The sequence below is a fragment of the Aythya fuligula genome, chromosome 8 (assembly GCF_009819795.1).
Source record: "Aythya fuligula isolate bAytFul2 chromosome 8, bAytFul2.pri, whole genome shotgun sequence".
Lineage (NCBI taxonomy): Eukaryota > Metazoa > Chordata > Aves > Anseriformes > Anatidae > Aythya > Aythya fuligula.
The window spans coordinates 10,303,565-10,321,085 of record NC_045566.1 but is presented as its reverse complement, the minus strand read 5'-3'; the positions used below and the strand labels follow the sequence as shown (position 1 = coordinate 10,321,085).

The 17,521-nt window shown below is 45.9% G+C and overlaps 1 protein-coding gene across 4 annotated transcripts in view; it reads left to right on the top strand.

The window, feature by feature from the left end:
• Positions 1 to 17,521, top strand: part of RNF220 (ring finger protein 220) — a 179,425-nt gene that overhangs the window by 142,362 nt on the left and 19,542 nt on the right. For all 4 annotated transcript variants that reach the window (XM_032192570.1, XM_032192568.1, XM_032192572.1 and 1 more), the window contains 4 exons: positions 9,176 to 9,272; positions 10,303 to 10,389; positions 12,046 to 12,101; positions 13,793 to 13,871. In XM_032192570.1, the coding sequence (XP_032048461.1) occupies positions 9,176 to 9,272; positions 10,303 to 10,389; positions 12,046 to 12,101; positions 13,793 to 13,871 (319 nt within the window). The remainder of the gene's footprint in view (positions 1 to 9,175; positions 9,273 to 10,302; positions 10,390 to 12,045; positions 12,102 to 13,792; positions 13,872 to 17,521) is intronic.

Sequence of the window (17,521 nt, the reverse complement as noted above, 5' to 3'; positions counted from 1 at the left end):
CTGCTCAGTCCCAGAACACTTGTATGCCTTACCTCAGCCCTTGTGTAAAATGGTGGTAATCCTGGTAATCCCTCCGTCGCTGAAGGACAGTACCTTGTACTTGTCTGATGGAGTAGCCCAAGCATTTCTTAACGTGTGCACCTCTCTCCGTTGAGAGGAAGTACTTGTCTGTAAGGTAATGCTTGAGCTAAAAATGCTACAGATCTATTTACACAGTGAATATACATATAGATGAGAATCAAATGGGCTCTACCTGGCTTCCTCCACAGTTTGTGTTGATGTATAGAACTTGAGGGATTATGTAGCTAATAAATGTCTCTTGGGTACTGTACTGTACGTTAATATCAGAAGCTGACTGTAGAGAGTAGCACTAAAAGATGAGAATAATCCATGTTTAAAAAAATAATACCAGAATTCCTACCTCACATCGTGAGCCACCAAGTAAGTGATGCTCAGTGTCTTGTGTGTTTAAAGTTCACATGATGCTTCAAGCAACTGTGTTTTCATTATTGTGGAACATGATGTACTCACCGGGACTCAGCAAAGTAAAAATCACTTTAAAAAAAAAAAAAATACTTTATAGGCAGTAACAGTCATGATTGCTGATATTACATTTTCATTAACTTTAATACATGCAAAAATCTAAGAACCTAATTTTTGTGCTCAAACTGCCAGAACGCGTTAGCTGAAAGGGGCACGATGAGCTAAATCTTGCTGTTTGATTTACGTAACACCGACAGTCATTCTCACCAGAAAGAGTTTCTGAGGGAGGAAGGGGAATTCTCTCCATTTGACAGCATTATGTATAATACCTGGGGGAGGAAAAGGGATGTCTGTCACCCAGCAACAGAGGAAGAAGAAAAAAAATTAAAAAGAAAACAGCAAATACTGCTGTAAAACCATGAAAATTGGCAGGGGGAGTAAGGGAGCAGGTAGAGCACCTGAAACTACTCAATTTTTTGAAATTGACTGGATTTCAAGTTGACAGCATCCCTTTAAACTTCAATTTTCCTAGATCTCAGACATGTAGTAGAAGATCTTCCAGTCCCATCTGCTGTTCTTGCTTAGCTGCTCTCTCCAATCCATTTTTCTAGTGGCCTGTCTGCTTTAGTTTTGAGGGTCCGAGGCTTGAAGACAGTCATTTGATAATTTTTATTTTTTTCCCAAGCGCCTGCAGTTTTGCTCGCACCGCAGCCTACTTCTGGGAGCCTCGGGTCAAACTTCAGCCGTGAGCACCGAACGCGTGATTGACGTGATTTTAATAGCATTTTAGAATACAGTTGTTAAGTCATGGGCAGTGAGATTTTTCTAAAGGAAAAGGGAGCACGGGTCTCAATGGCTTTAAACAGCTCCTGTCTCCGCATGTCGTCTCTTACACTCGGCGGTGAAATGCATTATCGAGTAGTGCCCGGAAAGTGGCTAACTGCGTTTGACACACGCCAACTCCCTGCCTCCACACTGGATAATTGCATTGTCAACTGTTCAGCAAAGTGGCAGGTGACACTGCAGCCGGATTGATTGTCCTAGCATGGAGGCTCCGAAGACTGTCAGCTACCCAATCGATAGAGTTTACACAAGACACCGTGACTGCATCTGTAACTAATTTCAGTTTGAAACTCGCAGGATGCGGCGGTCCCTGTTTCCTGGCCGGTTGTTCTTGGTTGCTCGCATCCTCTCCCTGCCCTGCAAAGTTGCTTTCCCGCTGCAAGCACGGCTTTATTTCTTGTTTTGGGGCTGGAAGTGAAGAAATCAATGGCGTGTTTTGTGGTTTCAGAGTTGAGGGCATTGCAGCACATGGCTAACTAGCAGCTCCAGTTTTCCAATCAATAGGCTGATCAATTGATTAAATTAACACTGATTTTTCTTTCTTCTTTCCAGCTTAGAAAAGAATTAGTTTGGGAGAAGAGCATCTGGGCTTGGCCTGTGAAATTTAGGCCTTTTTTCCTGTCTTTCCCCTACGAACACAATCTCTGTGCTCATCATTATTTAAAGCAAAGCACACCGAGGCCCGCCGCTGGCAGCGGCCCACCGTAAGCCAGGGTGTTGCTTTCAGCTGTTCGCCAGCCTCACTGCTTCATGCTTGGCTGCTTTAGAAAAGTCATCCTCCAAGCTCTGCCGTGCTGCTTTATTATTGGCAAAGTTGCGACATTCCTGTGATCCCTGTCAGTGGTGCTTATTGATCCGGCGATGTGAATCTGCTTAGCGATTCAAGATTACTTTAATTCTCCCTCTTCCTTTTTTGTTTGTTTCCACCCTCTCCCCAGGGGAACAAAAGCTTTCAGATCCACCTTTCTCTGGCTGTGGAAAACCAGCCGTAGCCACGAGGACTGTGGCTGTTGCTGCTGCTTTTGTGCTGCTTCAGCTCCAGGTTTTTGAAGAGCAGCCTTTGAGATCGAGGCGAGGCTGTTCTCACCTTAAAGCATCGTGCTGGCACGGAGCTCTGGGAGGCAGCTCCGTGTGAGTTGCCGTGCCAGATCAGCCCTTTGGTCCAAGTGCATCTTCCCCGTCTGTAGCCCTGATGGGTACAGGGAGGTATAAAAGAAAACTGCTGCTGGGCAGCTCTTTGGTGCTGTGCAGGGTGGAGAAGTCTCTTCCCCGAGCCTTGCAGCAGCTGGCTCTTGTCCGTGTGGCAGAACTTGCCTGCCCTTTGTTCAGCACGCTGCTGCAAAATGATGTTAATGGTCATAAAATTATACGGCCCTTTCTTTAAAGGCAGCTGTTCCTCTGATCTGTTAGCAGGGACTGCTGTAAGCATCCAAGATGCTGCTGAGCAGTCAGCTCCGTGGGAGCTGACAGACGGCCTCAGATGGATGCATCTGCTGTTTCAGGGGTGCGCTGGGATGCCGCGGGCGGTGTCAGTTTCCCAGGTAAATCATAGTTTCCCTCAAAATGGATCTGGCTCCAGAGAAATGAAACCCTTGTCCCGCAAGCAGCTTTTCATGGCTTCTGAATGTCATTTTTCCTGCAGCCGGCTGTGAAAGTTGCTGGAAGAAGAATTCTATCCCTGTTTGTTAGAAAAGATGGGGGAACAATTTGACTGCCCAGAAATATGGCTGGGGAAGTGTTATGAATCTGGAGGGCTGCTGTTCAGGTTGGCCTCATTCTCTGCTTTGCTCTTGCTTTCAAGAACCCCTAATGGCTGTTTCTTTCTTCCCAAATGCCTTTTAAAATAAAACAGCATCCGTGCCATCTTGTCCTCTTAGTACTAGTTTGGGATACTTCAGCAGCTGATGAAATAAACCCAGTTTAGAGCCATTCTTGGGAAGTGTGTGTGAGGCCTGGCCGTGTGTCTGCATAAACTACTTTTATTGCCCTCATTGTTTTTACTCTGCAAGAAGCCAGCAAGTGACATTTCGTTAAGAAAATAGAGTGAACGTGCTGGAAAGGGAGGTTGTGCAGAAGGGGGTTACTGCAAGGAGTGTAATTAGCAAAGGCTACAGTTCTGGAGATTTATAGGAGGCTTTTTCTCTTCTTTCCTCAACATGTGCAAATTACCTGTGAGCAGAATGAATGTCTCTTCCCAGCCAATACAGGCCCCAGTAGAGCTGCATGCCGAGATGGATTTGGATTTAGACCTACTTACAGAATTTGTTCTAGAAATCCGGAATTTTGTATATTCCCAATACAAATTCGAACCTTTTCTTCCTGGGGGCCAAACAGGAGAAACACTATTCAGATGAGCTTGATCCCCTGCACGGGCAGCATCTAGTAGCTGCTGTCATAGCAGTGGTGCAATTAATACTGCTGCTAATGCTTCCGTTTTGTTCCTTGGTCTTGTTTGGAGTGAGGGTTTTGGGACCAGCTGCTCTCTTCATGTTTAATTGACTTATCTGCCCAGGTAGGAGTTAAGGAGCAGCGATGGGGCGCAGTAGGTCCGTGCTTTCCCAGCTGCACTGATGAAATCTGGCTGAGGGTTTGGCTCTGGCTGTGTTACCTTGCTGCTCCTGAGACTGCTGCTCGCCGTGTGAGCTCGTGTCTGCGCGAGAGCCAGCAGTGCTGCCAACACCTGAAGCAGCATATGTTGTCACTTGGGCCATCTGCTGCCGAGCCTGATGGAGAAAAGGAGGGACTTCAATGCGAGGCCCTCTCCTCTGTTCTGTTCTGCGGATCTGCTTATATATCATGTTAATGACTCTCGATCTTAGCTCGAGCTGCCATTCACTGAGGATGTGTTGAGACGACCTGTCAGCTGGGGGATTGCACAAAGGAGGTGAGATTTGAGAAGCAGTGCAGAGGTCAGCGAGGATGCTTATGCATAGGGGACAGCTTAGGGGAAAGCAAAGTGCTCTGAAAACTTAACGCAAAGGGGAAGAAAAGGATTGCAGGTGAGATTTATCTGCAGCCATTATTAATCTGTGCATGGAAGGAAGTGGGAAGCGTTTCTCTGTCTCCTTCAAGCTCAGCTGACTCCTGTAGCCTGTGGGTGTCTGCAGCCTGGTGGTGGTGAAGAGGGGATTTTTTTCTGTTTCTCAGAGCTCAGCCTCTGTATTTGAGAAACCCTGGTGCTTGTGTAGAGCACCTAAAATTTTCAGAAACTGACTTGAGTCAGAGCTCAGGCAGACTGCTCCGAGGCCAGCCCAAGCAAAGCTGTGTACACAGTGCTGCAGGGTGGCGGGCGCTGTAGGTAAGTGATCTTGATAGGTACATTCTGATTGATGGGGGAGTTTGTCTCCCAAACTGTCACAGGGTTTATAGAGGTGCCACTCAATACCAGTGCTGGAATTGCTTGTCAGAGCACCTGGCTGCAAGAGCAATGGGGATTGGAGACAGAGCTGTAACTTTGTTTTTTCTCTGCTTAATGGCCCCAGCGTCTGACCTGCCTGCTCACTCCTGTTTGTCTGGACCTTAAGGAGGCAGCAGGGATTAAGACTGTCAGAGAATTGTGCTGCTTTCGCATCGGGAGGCTAATTGCATCGGGGCTGGCAGCGTATGACAAGCAGTTGCCTCCTACCAAATGCACAGCAAGGAAGAAAAAAAAAAAAAAAAAGCTCTTTCAACAAGGAAATGAAAGATATGGGAAAAATATTTGCATTTTTTTGTTCTAATCTGAAAGTAGTATTTTCAAATTCACGTGTGGAATTGTGTTCTTTAGGCCTTAGGTGAGTCTCTGTGTAAGACTTGCAGCTGCTTCTATGAATAACAGCCTCAGGATCGCATCTCCCGTGAATTCCTAGGTCAAGCTTACAACTTAACATTCAGTTGTCAGATTTCACTTTATTAACACGTCGGGATAAAGTTCTAGTCCTGAGCATTGACCTCTGGATAGAGGCATTGGTTTTAGAGGTCTGCTCTAGGCAGCACTGCAGAAGGCGGTGAATTACTGCGTGTCCTTCAGAGGCCGAGCCCTGCCGAGGAGCCCAGAGCACGCTGCTGAATTGCAAATCACCCGGGTGTGGTGGTAGAGGGTCTTCTGGAAGCTCCTATTCTCCTCTGGTGGGTCTGAAATAAGGCCGTCACGAAGGCTGTTTAATTCTTTGACACTTCCTATGCTCTATTTCGCATTTTCCTCACTCCTGGATGGTGCCGTAGAGCTGCCGGCGTGAGCTGAAGTTCTGAGCCCTCCTTACACTTGAGCTGAGTTAGTGAGAAGCAGGTGTGATCCTATCAGGCCTTCCTTGCATTTAGTGGCCCTCTTAATCCATTTATAACAGCACTTGTCCAGAAATCTGGTTTGAATGAGCCTGAGATGAATGAATAATGTCAAGCAGTTCAGACGTCAAATATTTGAACAGCTGCGTGGGTGTTTTCACTGGCTTTGTGCATGGAAGCAACCCCAGGAAGTCAGACAAGGAGGGTCAGGTTGAAACTGTGGCACCAAACCCCTGCCCCTTGGAACTGGCCTCAAAATCCATCCCTGTTTCAGGTGATGGTGCAAGAACAACCAGCCTGCCACCAGCCCTCATACAGGTGATGCTGGACCGAGCTTGGCATCCTCTTCTTCCATGTTCCCTTGCATGCAGTGGCAGTACTGGGACTTAGAGACCTTTAATTCACATTGGAATCATATTTGGTGAATATTTTTTCCTTTTTTCAAAGCAGCCTCTAAAGTCCTAAAACCAACAGCACAGCTTATGTTCAAAGTCTCTAGGTACACAGAGGTTACTTTGTTTAGCACACAGTTTCTGAATCAGTTTTCTATCATCTTGCAATAAATCACACTTGGGGTCGTGTTCAAAAAAAAAAAGTCCATATTTGATATAAAGATAAGTGTTGGATCACCTTATTGTGACTTCCTTAGGCCCTGGCCTAGGAGTGCCTGTTTGGTCAGAGAAGAATTTGCCCTTTTCCTGCAGCTCATCTTAACCTACGAACTTCTCTGTTATGCCCTCCTCTCTGCAGGAAGCACTGTATCGGATCAGCCCCTTGTGTACCTGTCATCGCAGCGTGTCCTGCCCAAACCCTTCCCCTGTGCTGGGGAGGAGGGATGTACCCTGCTGGGAATGCAGTCGTTTCTGTTTCAGAGCTAGATTCAGCAAAAGCTCTGTGGAGTATCACCGTTACAGACCCATAAGGGATTTTCTTAAGTACAAAGGTTTTGAGAGCAAGGACAGTGGGATTCTGAAGGCAAGGTGCCGGAATATTTGTAAATTGTGTCTCAGTAAGCAGCTCGTCTTTCCTTAAGCTCTGACCATAAACCACTAGTTGGCTTGGGTCACTTGGGAACGAAATTGATGGAAAGATGCCTGATTTCTGAGTGCTTGGCGTTCTTGCAGGGAGATGCAGGCAGGTAGCAGTCCCATTTACATTCAGCCTTTTGGACCCCCTTCCTCCCAGCGGGCTCCAAGTGTTCATTGTCTGGCTAACATTCAGATCACCTCTGGGACCGGCCAAGTCACAGCTCCAGCTTTGCATGATTTGTGTTTCCCACAGCTACAAAAGAAAAATGAAGACCTGTGTGTCCAAAGTTTATGGCCTTTGAGAAGTGATGGGCTAAAGTAATGCCAGGTGCAGGGGATGGTGTTACAGCAGGTTAAATGCCAGGCCTGTAAATTACCACCCCGGCGCCCCCTGCGACTTCTCGGGCAGCTTTGAAAGACTATCCAGCTTCTTTGACAGGTCTCTCTTAGTACTCTAAATCTTCTCCCAAGCGTTGTGATGAACTGAAGGCTTCGAGATTTACTGGATGAGCCATCGCAGCAGGAGAAGGCAGCTCGTGACATATGTTGGCCGGCCGTGTGCAGCCAGCGGGCTCGCGAGGGCTCTGATGGGAGAAGGATGTTCCACTGCTGGCCTGCGAGCACGGCTCCTCTGCTGCCTGACGCAGAGGCTGGATGCTGCATTGTCAATGCTGGTTGTGTTACCTCTGCTGAAAAGTAAAGGCTGGCAATTACTTGGAAGGAAAAGGTGGTTTATGCTTCTAGGAAAGGTTAGTCTTAAAATCGTTGTCATGCCGCGGTTATCACTCGTTAAGGACCTTCTTTATATTCAGGGAAGAGAAATATCAAATCCATATAAACAAATTTTATTGGGCGCTTAATGAATCAGTGAGAGCATCCCTTCCTAGAGAGCGCCAGTAAAGAGCTCTGTCTGCGTGGTGTCCTTGGAAATCAGACCTTCGCCTTGCCGTGCTCTCTGCACAGATGCAGACTCTTTGAAATACAGCTTGGTTTTCTGGGCTGGGAAAGTGTGAGTCTGCTGCTGACAGTGTGAGGTTGTGTAAGTGTGCTGGTGGGAGCCCAGTGGGGTGAACAAGCTCAGCCATCACTCCTAAGGCCTGGGGACATCCTCTTTCTTCAGCTGTGCACCTTGTATTCATTGTTCCTGTGTTAACAGGAGTCTGTCTTCTGCACTTAGAACCAGGTTTGCAGTGCAGAAACCTACCGAAGCTAGGGCTACCTCTGCCTTTCTCATTGAGTGTTTGCAGTAGGATGTGCTTCCTGTTCTAGCCACAGATTTAGGTCACCAACTGTCTGGATGTCCCAAGTCCTTCACACTCCAGTAGGTGCCCTCTGTCTGTCCAGGTCTGCTGTCTGGAGAGTAGGATACGAAACGAAGGAGTATACCAGAGGCAGCCAGAGTGAGCAAGTTTTTGTCTACATAGCTTATGTCCCTAAACAGAATTAAATTGCAAATGAGGACCTTGTACCACCCTCAGATTCCGGACACTTTTGCTTAATTTTCAGTCTTACAGGAGAAAGCAAGTCCAATGCTAAATCACATAAAGAGCAAGTATATTTGTAGAGCTTAGGGATATGGTTTAGTGGAGGGCTGTTAGAGTTAGGTTGGAGGTTGGACTCGATGACCTTGAGGTCTCTTCCAACCTAGAAAATTCTGTGATTCTATGTGTTTCCCTCCAATTACTAAATATTGGGAAGTAAATACAAAGTGAAGGTTCATCTCTGTAGGTGCTTGCACTCTGATTCAGTTAAAGGAAATCCGATTATAGTTGGTAATAACACAGTAAACAATATGTGTGAGAACCAAAATAAGTGTATATATTGTTAGAAAGTGGCACATATTGCACATTTCTGTCTTGGGTGGAACTGTTTGCTCTTGCTTACTGCTGGAGTTGTGACTGGACTCGTACCTGATCCGCCCTTGTTAGAAGTGCAGGACTCCTGTTGACTTGCACTGGAATTTGTTCACAAGAAGTGTTTGTAAGGGGCTGGTAATGATTGTGCAGCCTGATCTTAAAAACAGGTTTGCTTTTTTTAAAACATTTTCAATAGCTAAAAAAAAAAAAAAGTCTGAGGTTTTTTAATGGTATTTCTGATCATACCTTAGCTTCTGCCTGCCCTCTGCATCTGAAGTAAGGACTAATTCAGAACATCCTTGTGGCCTTCTTTTACATACTAGTAGTGTAGCTTTTGTGTTAACCACTTCTATGAAAAATCAGCCTTTTTTTGCTTCTATTCTTTTTCTGTCTTTGAGTGAAAAGACTTACAGTGCCTTCAACTTACAGATAACTTGCATGGACAACAAAGGGTTATAAATCTTTCATTTTCATTGTTGAGGGGCATTTTAGAGCATAAAATATAGGAAATTAGCATATCTGTGTTTTCTGTGCAGTCTTCAGAAAATAGTCCTTGTGCGGACTTTGGAGATGGTGCTTTTTGTGAGCGTGTTCAAAGTAAAGGGTGGCCTGCAGGCTGGTGCTGTCCTCAGGAGAGCCCCTTCACTTGTCTCCAGTTCAAATACTCACCCACATATTCTTTTTTTTTTTTTTTTTTCCCAGGTTCTGGGTTTATCATGTGCAGTGGCAAGGAGAATCCAGACAGCGACGCTGACCTGGACGTGGATGGGGACGACACACTTGAATACGGGAAACCACAGTATCGTTTTTTGAAAGGCTCTTACTGAGAGGGAACCTAGAGGTGCACCTTCAGCTAGCTCTCATACGGTGCTGCTCTGAGTAGTGTTGGACAATGTGTCCAGCTGTACTGGAAATGGCACCACCTTCCCCAGTTACCATGTTATTTGAACTAATGGGGATTCCCAGTTGCTCCCTTTGAGAGCTTTCTGTTGAAGCAGCACAAATTCAGACCCAGTTGGTGAAGTCTGTATGAGACTTTGCAGGAGATCAAAATTACTTTTTCCTCTGATATCTGTTTCATACGCAATACTCATTACCAATCTCTTGTCTCCATCCAAACTTCTTCCATATAGATAGCTTTTCTTGCTCTGTGGGTAGGAATTTAGTTTATTTTCCAAGCCACCCACTTGATTTCAGGGGCTTTGTGCAGTAAATATTTCAAGCATTATTCACCTGCCACTGTAACTGAGAGACTGAGTTTTTATTCCTTTCATTAGACACTTCATGTGCAGAACTGGCATTAAGGGCAGTTTTCTGGAACTTCTCCGTCTAGGAGCTAGACTCTTCAGACACAGCTTCATGAATTCTGCCCTACAGCAGCTCTGTAGCCATCAAGGAGGAATTCCTGCAAGGATATTAGGCAGACATTGACTTAGCTGTGATGAGAGGGAATGTGTAGCTGTGAAATCAGATTGTGTTGAAATCTCTACCAGCCTTTAACACTGAAGCCCGAAGCCTTATCCAGTAGAAAATGTCTGCACCCCTAACAGAAATAATGGAGTTGTGTAAATTACACTTGCAGAGCTTGAGGAATTGTTTTTTTCTTCTAAGAGGCTGCAGCATCATGTTATTGTCTAAGGACTTGTCTGTATCTTTTCACCTAAAACATTGTCCAGAATCTAAAAGCGAGCCCCTCCGTGGATGCCAGCACCTCTTCTTGTTACATATTTGTTTCCAGTTGCTATGAATCTGTTCTGTGTCCTAACCACTTTAGAAGCCCTTCCACTGTCTGCAGCAAGCCTATGTGTTCCTTAACCACTTGTGCTCAGGTACACAGAGGCAGACGTTATCCCTTGCACTGGGGAAGAGCCAGGTGAAGCCAAAGAGAGGGAGGCGCTGCGAGGTGCTGTTTTAAAGTAAGTGCTGTGCCTTTCTAATTCACTTTCATTACATTTGGGGAATCTTAATTAGCAGAAGGGATCCATTCACTTGAATGCAAAGGTCATAATGAGGGAGGCTTGCAAAGAAGCAAGTGTAATGGGTGGGTCTCCATCTCTACCCACGCAGCCTCATAAAGCCTACCTGCACACCCTCCCTCACCCTAGCCACTGCACCACCCAGCCACTGCTGTCATTTCCATGCGAAGTGCTGGACAGAAGGTAAATTCTGCTTATGGGGAAGCTGCTGTACCGGGCTTTGTGCATCATCATGCTTCACGATGAAAAGTATCCATTCAGTAGTAGTAGTAGTGTAATGTGATGCCACGTGAATAAGATCTGAATCTTGTTCAGTGCGTCAGGAGTCTGGCGCCTAGGGTGTGATTTCATTGCATCACGTTGGTGTTGCAAAGGTACACAGACTAATCCTGCATGCAGGTCTGGACAGGGTGTGTGCTCTGGCCACTAATGTTTGTGGAGAATGTAGGCAGACAGCATTCAGTGCACTTGGGGAAGCATTTCAGGCAAATAAAATGAGTCTTAACAGGGAGCTAGGATTGCTTTCTAAGCCCTCTGCCCTGCATAAAACAGGGCTTAAATTACCCCTCTATCTCTTTCACCAAGTGATCCTATGAGGTCAAGGTTGAAGTGATTGATAGAGCAGTGAAATGAAGTTTTCTTACTGCTTAGCCTGTCACAAACACTAGTTCAAAATTAGGTTCCACTCCATAGAAATGTGTATTTGCCACTCTGGATCCAAACCATTGATCCATTCGATACTTTGCCAACAGTGTTAGTCCATAGGCAGTGCCTCAAAAATGCTAAAGCTCCTTCAAGTTAAGAAAGGGGTATTGTAGCAGGAGGGTATCTGCTGTAGACACCTAATGCTTAGAGAGACAACCGAAGACATGAAGCCAGGAGACCTAGTTCCTTTGTGTGATTGGACCTAAGACTTTTTTGCTGTTTGCACAAAGTGCTTGAACATCTTCTGGACTTGTGATGTTGCTTGTAAAAGTGCATTGAAATTCTGGCAACTTTCTGTAGAAATGCAGTAGGTTAGCTGATGTCCTGAAGCATGAGCCTAGGTTACGTTTTGATTGCAACTGTCACAGCTCATAGAGCTGAAATGTCATACGGCCACAAGTAGGCAGGCTGCTGGGAAGGTTCCTTTCCGTTACTGCTTGCAAGTGAGTGCACAAGGTTAGGAGTGGTCTGCACTTCAATACTGGTGTTCTTCAAATGGGAAAATGGAAAAGATGGGACCTATGGTGGCATACAGTTACTCCTAAAGCAAGAAGCTGTTGGAAAGTGGAGGATTTCTGTTTGCCAGTAAGGTTTTCATCTTTGAAGTTGTGTATTCAGGAATGATCCTTAGGTCATAGGTGTTATTTGAATCCTAGGCCTTCAGTCAGCATCACACCCCCCGTGTGATTCAGCAGAGGCCCCAGCTAGAAGAAGAGCAGGACTAGCACACAAACACCTCCTGCAGCAGGCCAACTGCTCACGTTTGATGCCTAGACTGATGATTGGAAGTACTGGGAGAGATGTGTGTGGATTGGGGATGGAAGGCTGGCTTTTCCCAAGCAGCAAAATCTTCGTATTTAACCTTTAGCATTCTGCCTTTTTCTCTTTTAGTGGTGGCACACCCAGTACTCGAATAACACCGGAGTTTTCTAAATGGGCCAGCGATGGTGAGTGTTAAATATGTACATTATTCTATATGCTACAGGAGGGCAGACATTCCATATCTTCTGGTGGTCAGTAATTAGGTAAATTACAGTTACAAATGCTCTTGTGCAGTACCAGCAGATACATATTCACTTACTGTCACACTATCTTTCTTGTAAATTTATAGCACAGCTAACTGTAGTCAGTGGATGGATCTGGGGAAGATCCCAAAAATGCAATTGTAAGCGGTACGGTGATAGAGATAGGGGTTGGATTGACTTGCTTGTCACTAAAAGACAAACTACTGTATCACAGAGGGAGCCATCAGAGCTTGACTGTGTAATGTTGTTCAGCTGCTGGGGGTTTAAGCTATGTAGGCACCTGTTAATTTTTTTTTTTTCCAGTTGCTTTATCATCTTCCTTTCTTTAAAAGGGGATGCTAGAGGTTCTGGGATTTATCCTACCTCTTGACCTGTAATAGAGACTCCAAAGCAAACAAGTAAATGTGAAATTTGTAATTCATGTTATTTGTAATTCAAATTATTTGAAAGCTTGTAGAATTAATTGGGAGGTGGGGGTTAAACCCATTCAACTGTTGCTTTGTTTTTATTTAATGCCAGTAGCACTGGAAATGTAAACAGCAACCCAGTGGAAATATGAGAATAATAAAACCTGGCGCTTTCCAGCTGTAGATGCCAAATCCATTTCCAGAGCTGGGCAGTGCTGTTCTAGCTCCCTTAGGAAGGGAACTGAAGCTCAGCGACCTGAAGAGACTTGTCCCAATGATTCTGTTCCCTGTTCTGTTACTGTAATGCTTTGGGCATTTGATTCCCAGCCTTTAAAGTATCTACAAGACGTAACTGACTGCCAGTGGAAGGGAGGGGGGATAGAACCAGTTTTGCCAAGGGCATGATGATTAAATGAGGAGCATAGGATATCTATTGCAGGCATTTCCTTCTGTGGGGTAGGCAATCACATCTATTTTCTGTGATGTAGGAGCACTTGCTTGTAGGTGTGTTCAGCTTCAGTAACTCCAGCGACAGCAGCGATGAGGAAGCAGCCCTCATGGCGCTCGCTATGAGCTCTCTTTCCTTCATACCTTTTACATGAGGCAATGGTGCTGAACCCACAGCCCAGAGGCTGGCCCCAGGACTTCTCATCTGGCTCATTTCTGACTGTTATCTTTGCTGAAGGCTCACATCCCCTCCAGTGTTGGGAGGAGCCATGGGACTGCTGGTAAAGAATAGAGCTATGAGCAGACTGTTCTGTCGTACTAGTTACCTGGCATATATATTTTTCTCTGTCTGTGTCTAAAAGGTCTTGGAAAAAGGGAGAAGCTGAGAGCAGGGTCTGGGCTGGATAAATTTGCCCCATACCCACCTTTCTGGAAGAACACTTTGGTGTGGCAGCTGCATCAAACCTTTCTGATTTAAATCCTGGCTTATGAAGCTGATGCATCTGCAGGGGTCGGTCAGTATGAAGTGAAGAGAGGTTGGGTGTTGTATCTTCAGCCCCAAATCTTAGAATTATGCTGTCCAGATAGGGGGCCTGCCTGCCAGACAGGGGCAGGTGGTATTGGTCTCCTCTCTTTCCAAAAAGTGACATGAAACTGACTCAGTGGGGTCCTCTGCTTCTGAAACTGTAACTCTCTCAGACTGTTTCATCTCGGTGATCAAATGTTCTGTTACTAATTCATCTGTTTTTCCCCCAACAGAAATGCCCTCAACGAGTAATGGTGAAAGCAGTAAACAGGAGACCATGCAGAAGACCTGTAAGAACAGTGACATTGAAAAGTGAGTGTCAAGTTGGATAGCTTTCATTTTTTCTTGGTTTAAGAACCATAGGGTGCCATCTGGCATTCCCAGAAGCAGTGCTAGCCTGAGGGCAGGCATATTTGAAGCTTTTATCAGTGAGGGGAAGTTTTGCTCTAACATGAAGCCTGGTCTCTGAGCTGTTGTTGTCCTGGCTTATCATTGCTATGTTCACACAGGGCCAGTGGGGAATTTTCCCACAGATATCTGCATGGGCAGGTACCCAGTGACCAGGGATTAAGAGCAGCTTTGAAATGGCTTCTCCACTGTAAGCTTACAATCTCTGTAAATAGATATACCCATGCTTCCCACCATATGTTAGGTGTGGTGGGTTTTCATATGTTGTATGGTGCCTAACAGTGCAGATTAGAGCTGAGACTTTGGACAGGGGGTAAAGATTCAAACCTAGTTTAACCTGACAAAAGCAATTAGCTTGTCAAGCTGTACTTTGATTTTTCGATTCTTCCTGCAAGGTTTCTGCTATCAATGTATCCATGGAATCCTGCTCTTGCTTTTGCTGGAGAACTGACTGTATCATTTACCACAGTTTTTGTGAGGAGTCCTTCACATTGTCTCTATTCTGTCTTTTCCATGGTACTTGCTTGTTCCACCCTCCATCTCTCCAGCAAAGGGGATCTCAGCAGTCCCATAACTTGGCAGGAGCTTCGCTGAGAGAATTTCTTTTCCCTTAAGATGCAGATTGCATCTCTCTATGACTGCTCATGAAAATATGTCTCAGTTCCTGAGTTTGTTCTACCTGCAAACCTTCCAGCTGAATTACAAGTTTTGAGTCTCAGTGTTTGAATGTTTGATAAAGCAGGTGCTCCTCTTCTCCTTTCCTTTCTCTGCTAGCTGGATATCCTGCAGCCTAGCCTGGGATAGAAAAAATTATTTTATCTGCACTGTGTACTTGAGTAACAACCTCTCTCCTCAGCCTCCTTCTACAGGCTGCTTGACAGACTTCCTACTCTGGCAGCTTTTGACAATCCAAGCACAAAACTACAAGCTCTTCACTGTTGTCATGGACTGTGTTAACTAGGGGATTTTTTGAGTCAATAGTGCCCAAAATAAAATGTTGCCCCACGATCATTTACATTTTGTGGGGTGAGGTACACTGATAATTTGGGACGGGGAAAAATCTCATAGTGAAATTAAGCTGAGTTTACAGAAGGTTATTTTGCTAATGTAATTTGTTCTTTTCCTGTCACTGGTCCTGATGCAAGACATTGTGCCCCTTGTAGGTTGCAGGGTATCGGACAGTTCAGGCAGCCTGGCAAAGTGTTTGTTCACAGTCAGGGGTTAACTGAGGAGACTCCCTGCTGCAGAGGAAACTGCTTTGTGGTCTCGGCACTTTGCTTTTACAAGACGTTTTATTGGCATGTCCCAAACACGGGCTGTCTGCCGTTTGATACTTCTCAGTGAGCAGACTTTGGCTGCGGACTACGGAGCTGGAGAGCACAAAGGTTGGTGCAGAAGCAGCTTTGTCCTTAAAGCGAGCCAGCTGCTGCATGTGTCCTGGTGGCAGGGTCTTGAGGATACATGCATCCCTTCTGCCCTGATCTGTCAGCTTTTGTCTCAGCCACTGCTCGGCTTCCCTTTGGGCCTCCTGCCTGTCAGACCAGCGGCCCTCACCCTCCCAGATCCACTCCTATTGAAAATCTTTAAACTGCAGGAGCTGAAAGGATTTGACATTTTCCAGAACACTTGAGCTCAAGTGATAAAATTGACATAGCTTTAATAATCTGATCAAAGAGGCTTTAGCTAGCACCTTTTGAAGGATCCCAGAGTCCTTTCCAAACAACGCTCTTGCCAACTCTGCTGTGAAGTGGAGGAGTGTGTGTGTGCTTGCACGTGTGCACGCACATGTGTATGTGCATGCACCTTATTCCACAATAACCTTGGCCTGCTGAAGCTTCAGTGCCGCAAAAGGTGCGAAAGGTCAGCAAAACCCAATAGAAATGACAGGAAGAGCCTTAGTGTCTTGCTGAGTCTTCCCGATAATGCTGATTTTTAAAGTAGCAGGGAGAGCTTTTTGTTTTAAGGCCCTTTATTTCACCGAGATTCAGAAAGCAAGATGGTGTTTCAGGTGGAGAATTCCTAACTGCTATTTTTTTTTCCTTCTTCCCTTTGAGATTCGTGTGTGATAAATAGTTTCTGTCCTGCCATTTAAGGAGTCTGAATGCTCTGTGTGCTTGTCGGTGTAGAGGGGTTCTGTTAAATTAATTGATAACAGGGATCAGAGCTAGAAGCCTACAGAAAAGGAGGGGGAAGGGTTTCATACTGTCTGGCTGTTTCCCACTCTACTGCTGAGCCATGATATATGGCGACCCAGCCCAACAGGCTAAATTGATTCATCTCTAGTTCCTGTTTCTTAATCTGGAGCTAAATTGGTTTCATTTTTCTTGTTTTGGGTGGCGCTTGCAGGAAGTTTTTGGCAACTTCACTTTACACCATTGTTTGTAACTTTAATTTTTTGCTTTTAAATCTCAATGTTATTGATTGGCGTGTTAAGCCCTGCGTAGCAGCTGATTAGCATTTTTGAAAATGTTCAGAAGCACGTGGTTTGCCACCGGGGTCAGCCGTGCTCCCCCTTCAGAGCAGTGCCTAATAGATTTAGCAGGGGTCTGTGTAGTGATCCTTACCTCGTAAGAATGCTTTTCCTTCCCCCTTCCCTCTTCCAAAAATAAGCCTAGGTGAGGAGAATGCTATGTTTGTGTTTTGTTCGGCTTTAATTCATTAGTACTGTACAGCAAACCATCCTCCCTATGGCATGCTGCTGAAATTCTTTGCAAGTTACTTCAATCTAAACCCTGTTTTTCTTAGAAGTGTCTGGCCTGCCAAATGACCAGATGGGGCTCAGCTCCCCCTGCCCTGGTGGGTCTTTAGCTCAGGAAGGTTTCTTGCCATTGACCTCAGCTGTGTTAGGTTTGAACTTTGGGTGGCAACCACAGGTAAGGAGAGGCCTGGTGCTGGGCCCAGCTCTCCTCAGCTAATCTTGCACATCCATGGCGATGTCGGGTGTGTGGGCACCACAGGGTGCTGAAGGCTGCTAGGGAGAGACAGGTCATGTGTGGTGGGGTGGCCCTCAGCAGATGGCCAGAGCTCAGCTGCTGAAAACTTCCTCATCTCGACGTGAGATGCAGCTTTGCTTGGCGAGAGCGGCCTGCCCCTAGTTGCCCAGATTGCATGCCCTGACTCCTCCACAAACACTGTGCCCAGCTGAAGGCCAGCTGCACACTCAGGGCCACCAGAGTGCCGTCCCCACACAAGTCTTCCTCCCTCCTCCCTCCGAGGTGCTGCCCGCAGGGGCGCCGGCGCCATTTTGAAGCTGAGGTTCCCCGGGGTTAAAAGCCAGCATCTTAATTCAGAGTGCCAATGTTCAATTTTGCTTTCTGCCACCAGACTAGATTGCAGGCCAGCGAAAGAGTCTGGGTTAGTGGCCCACTGGGTCACCTCCCATTTGTTTTCCTCAATTTTGTGTTGTCATAAATTCATTCCAGCCCGTTGTGGTTGATCAGTTTATCTCCGCCGGGGCAGGGAGCGCTGCAAGCATGATATATGACACAGAGCATTGTAGCCAGCCTCTCCATGAATCACTCCAGCTGTTTGGTGTCAGCCCCAAAGCAAACAGG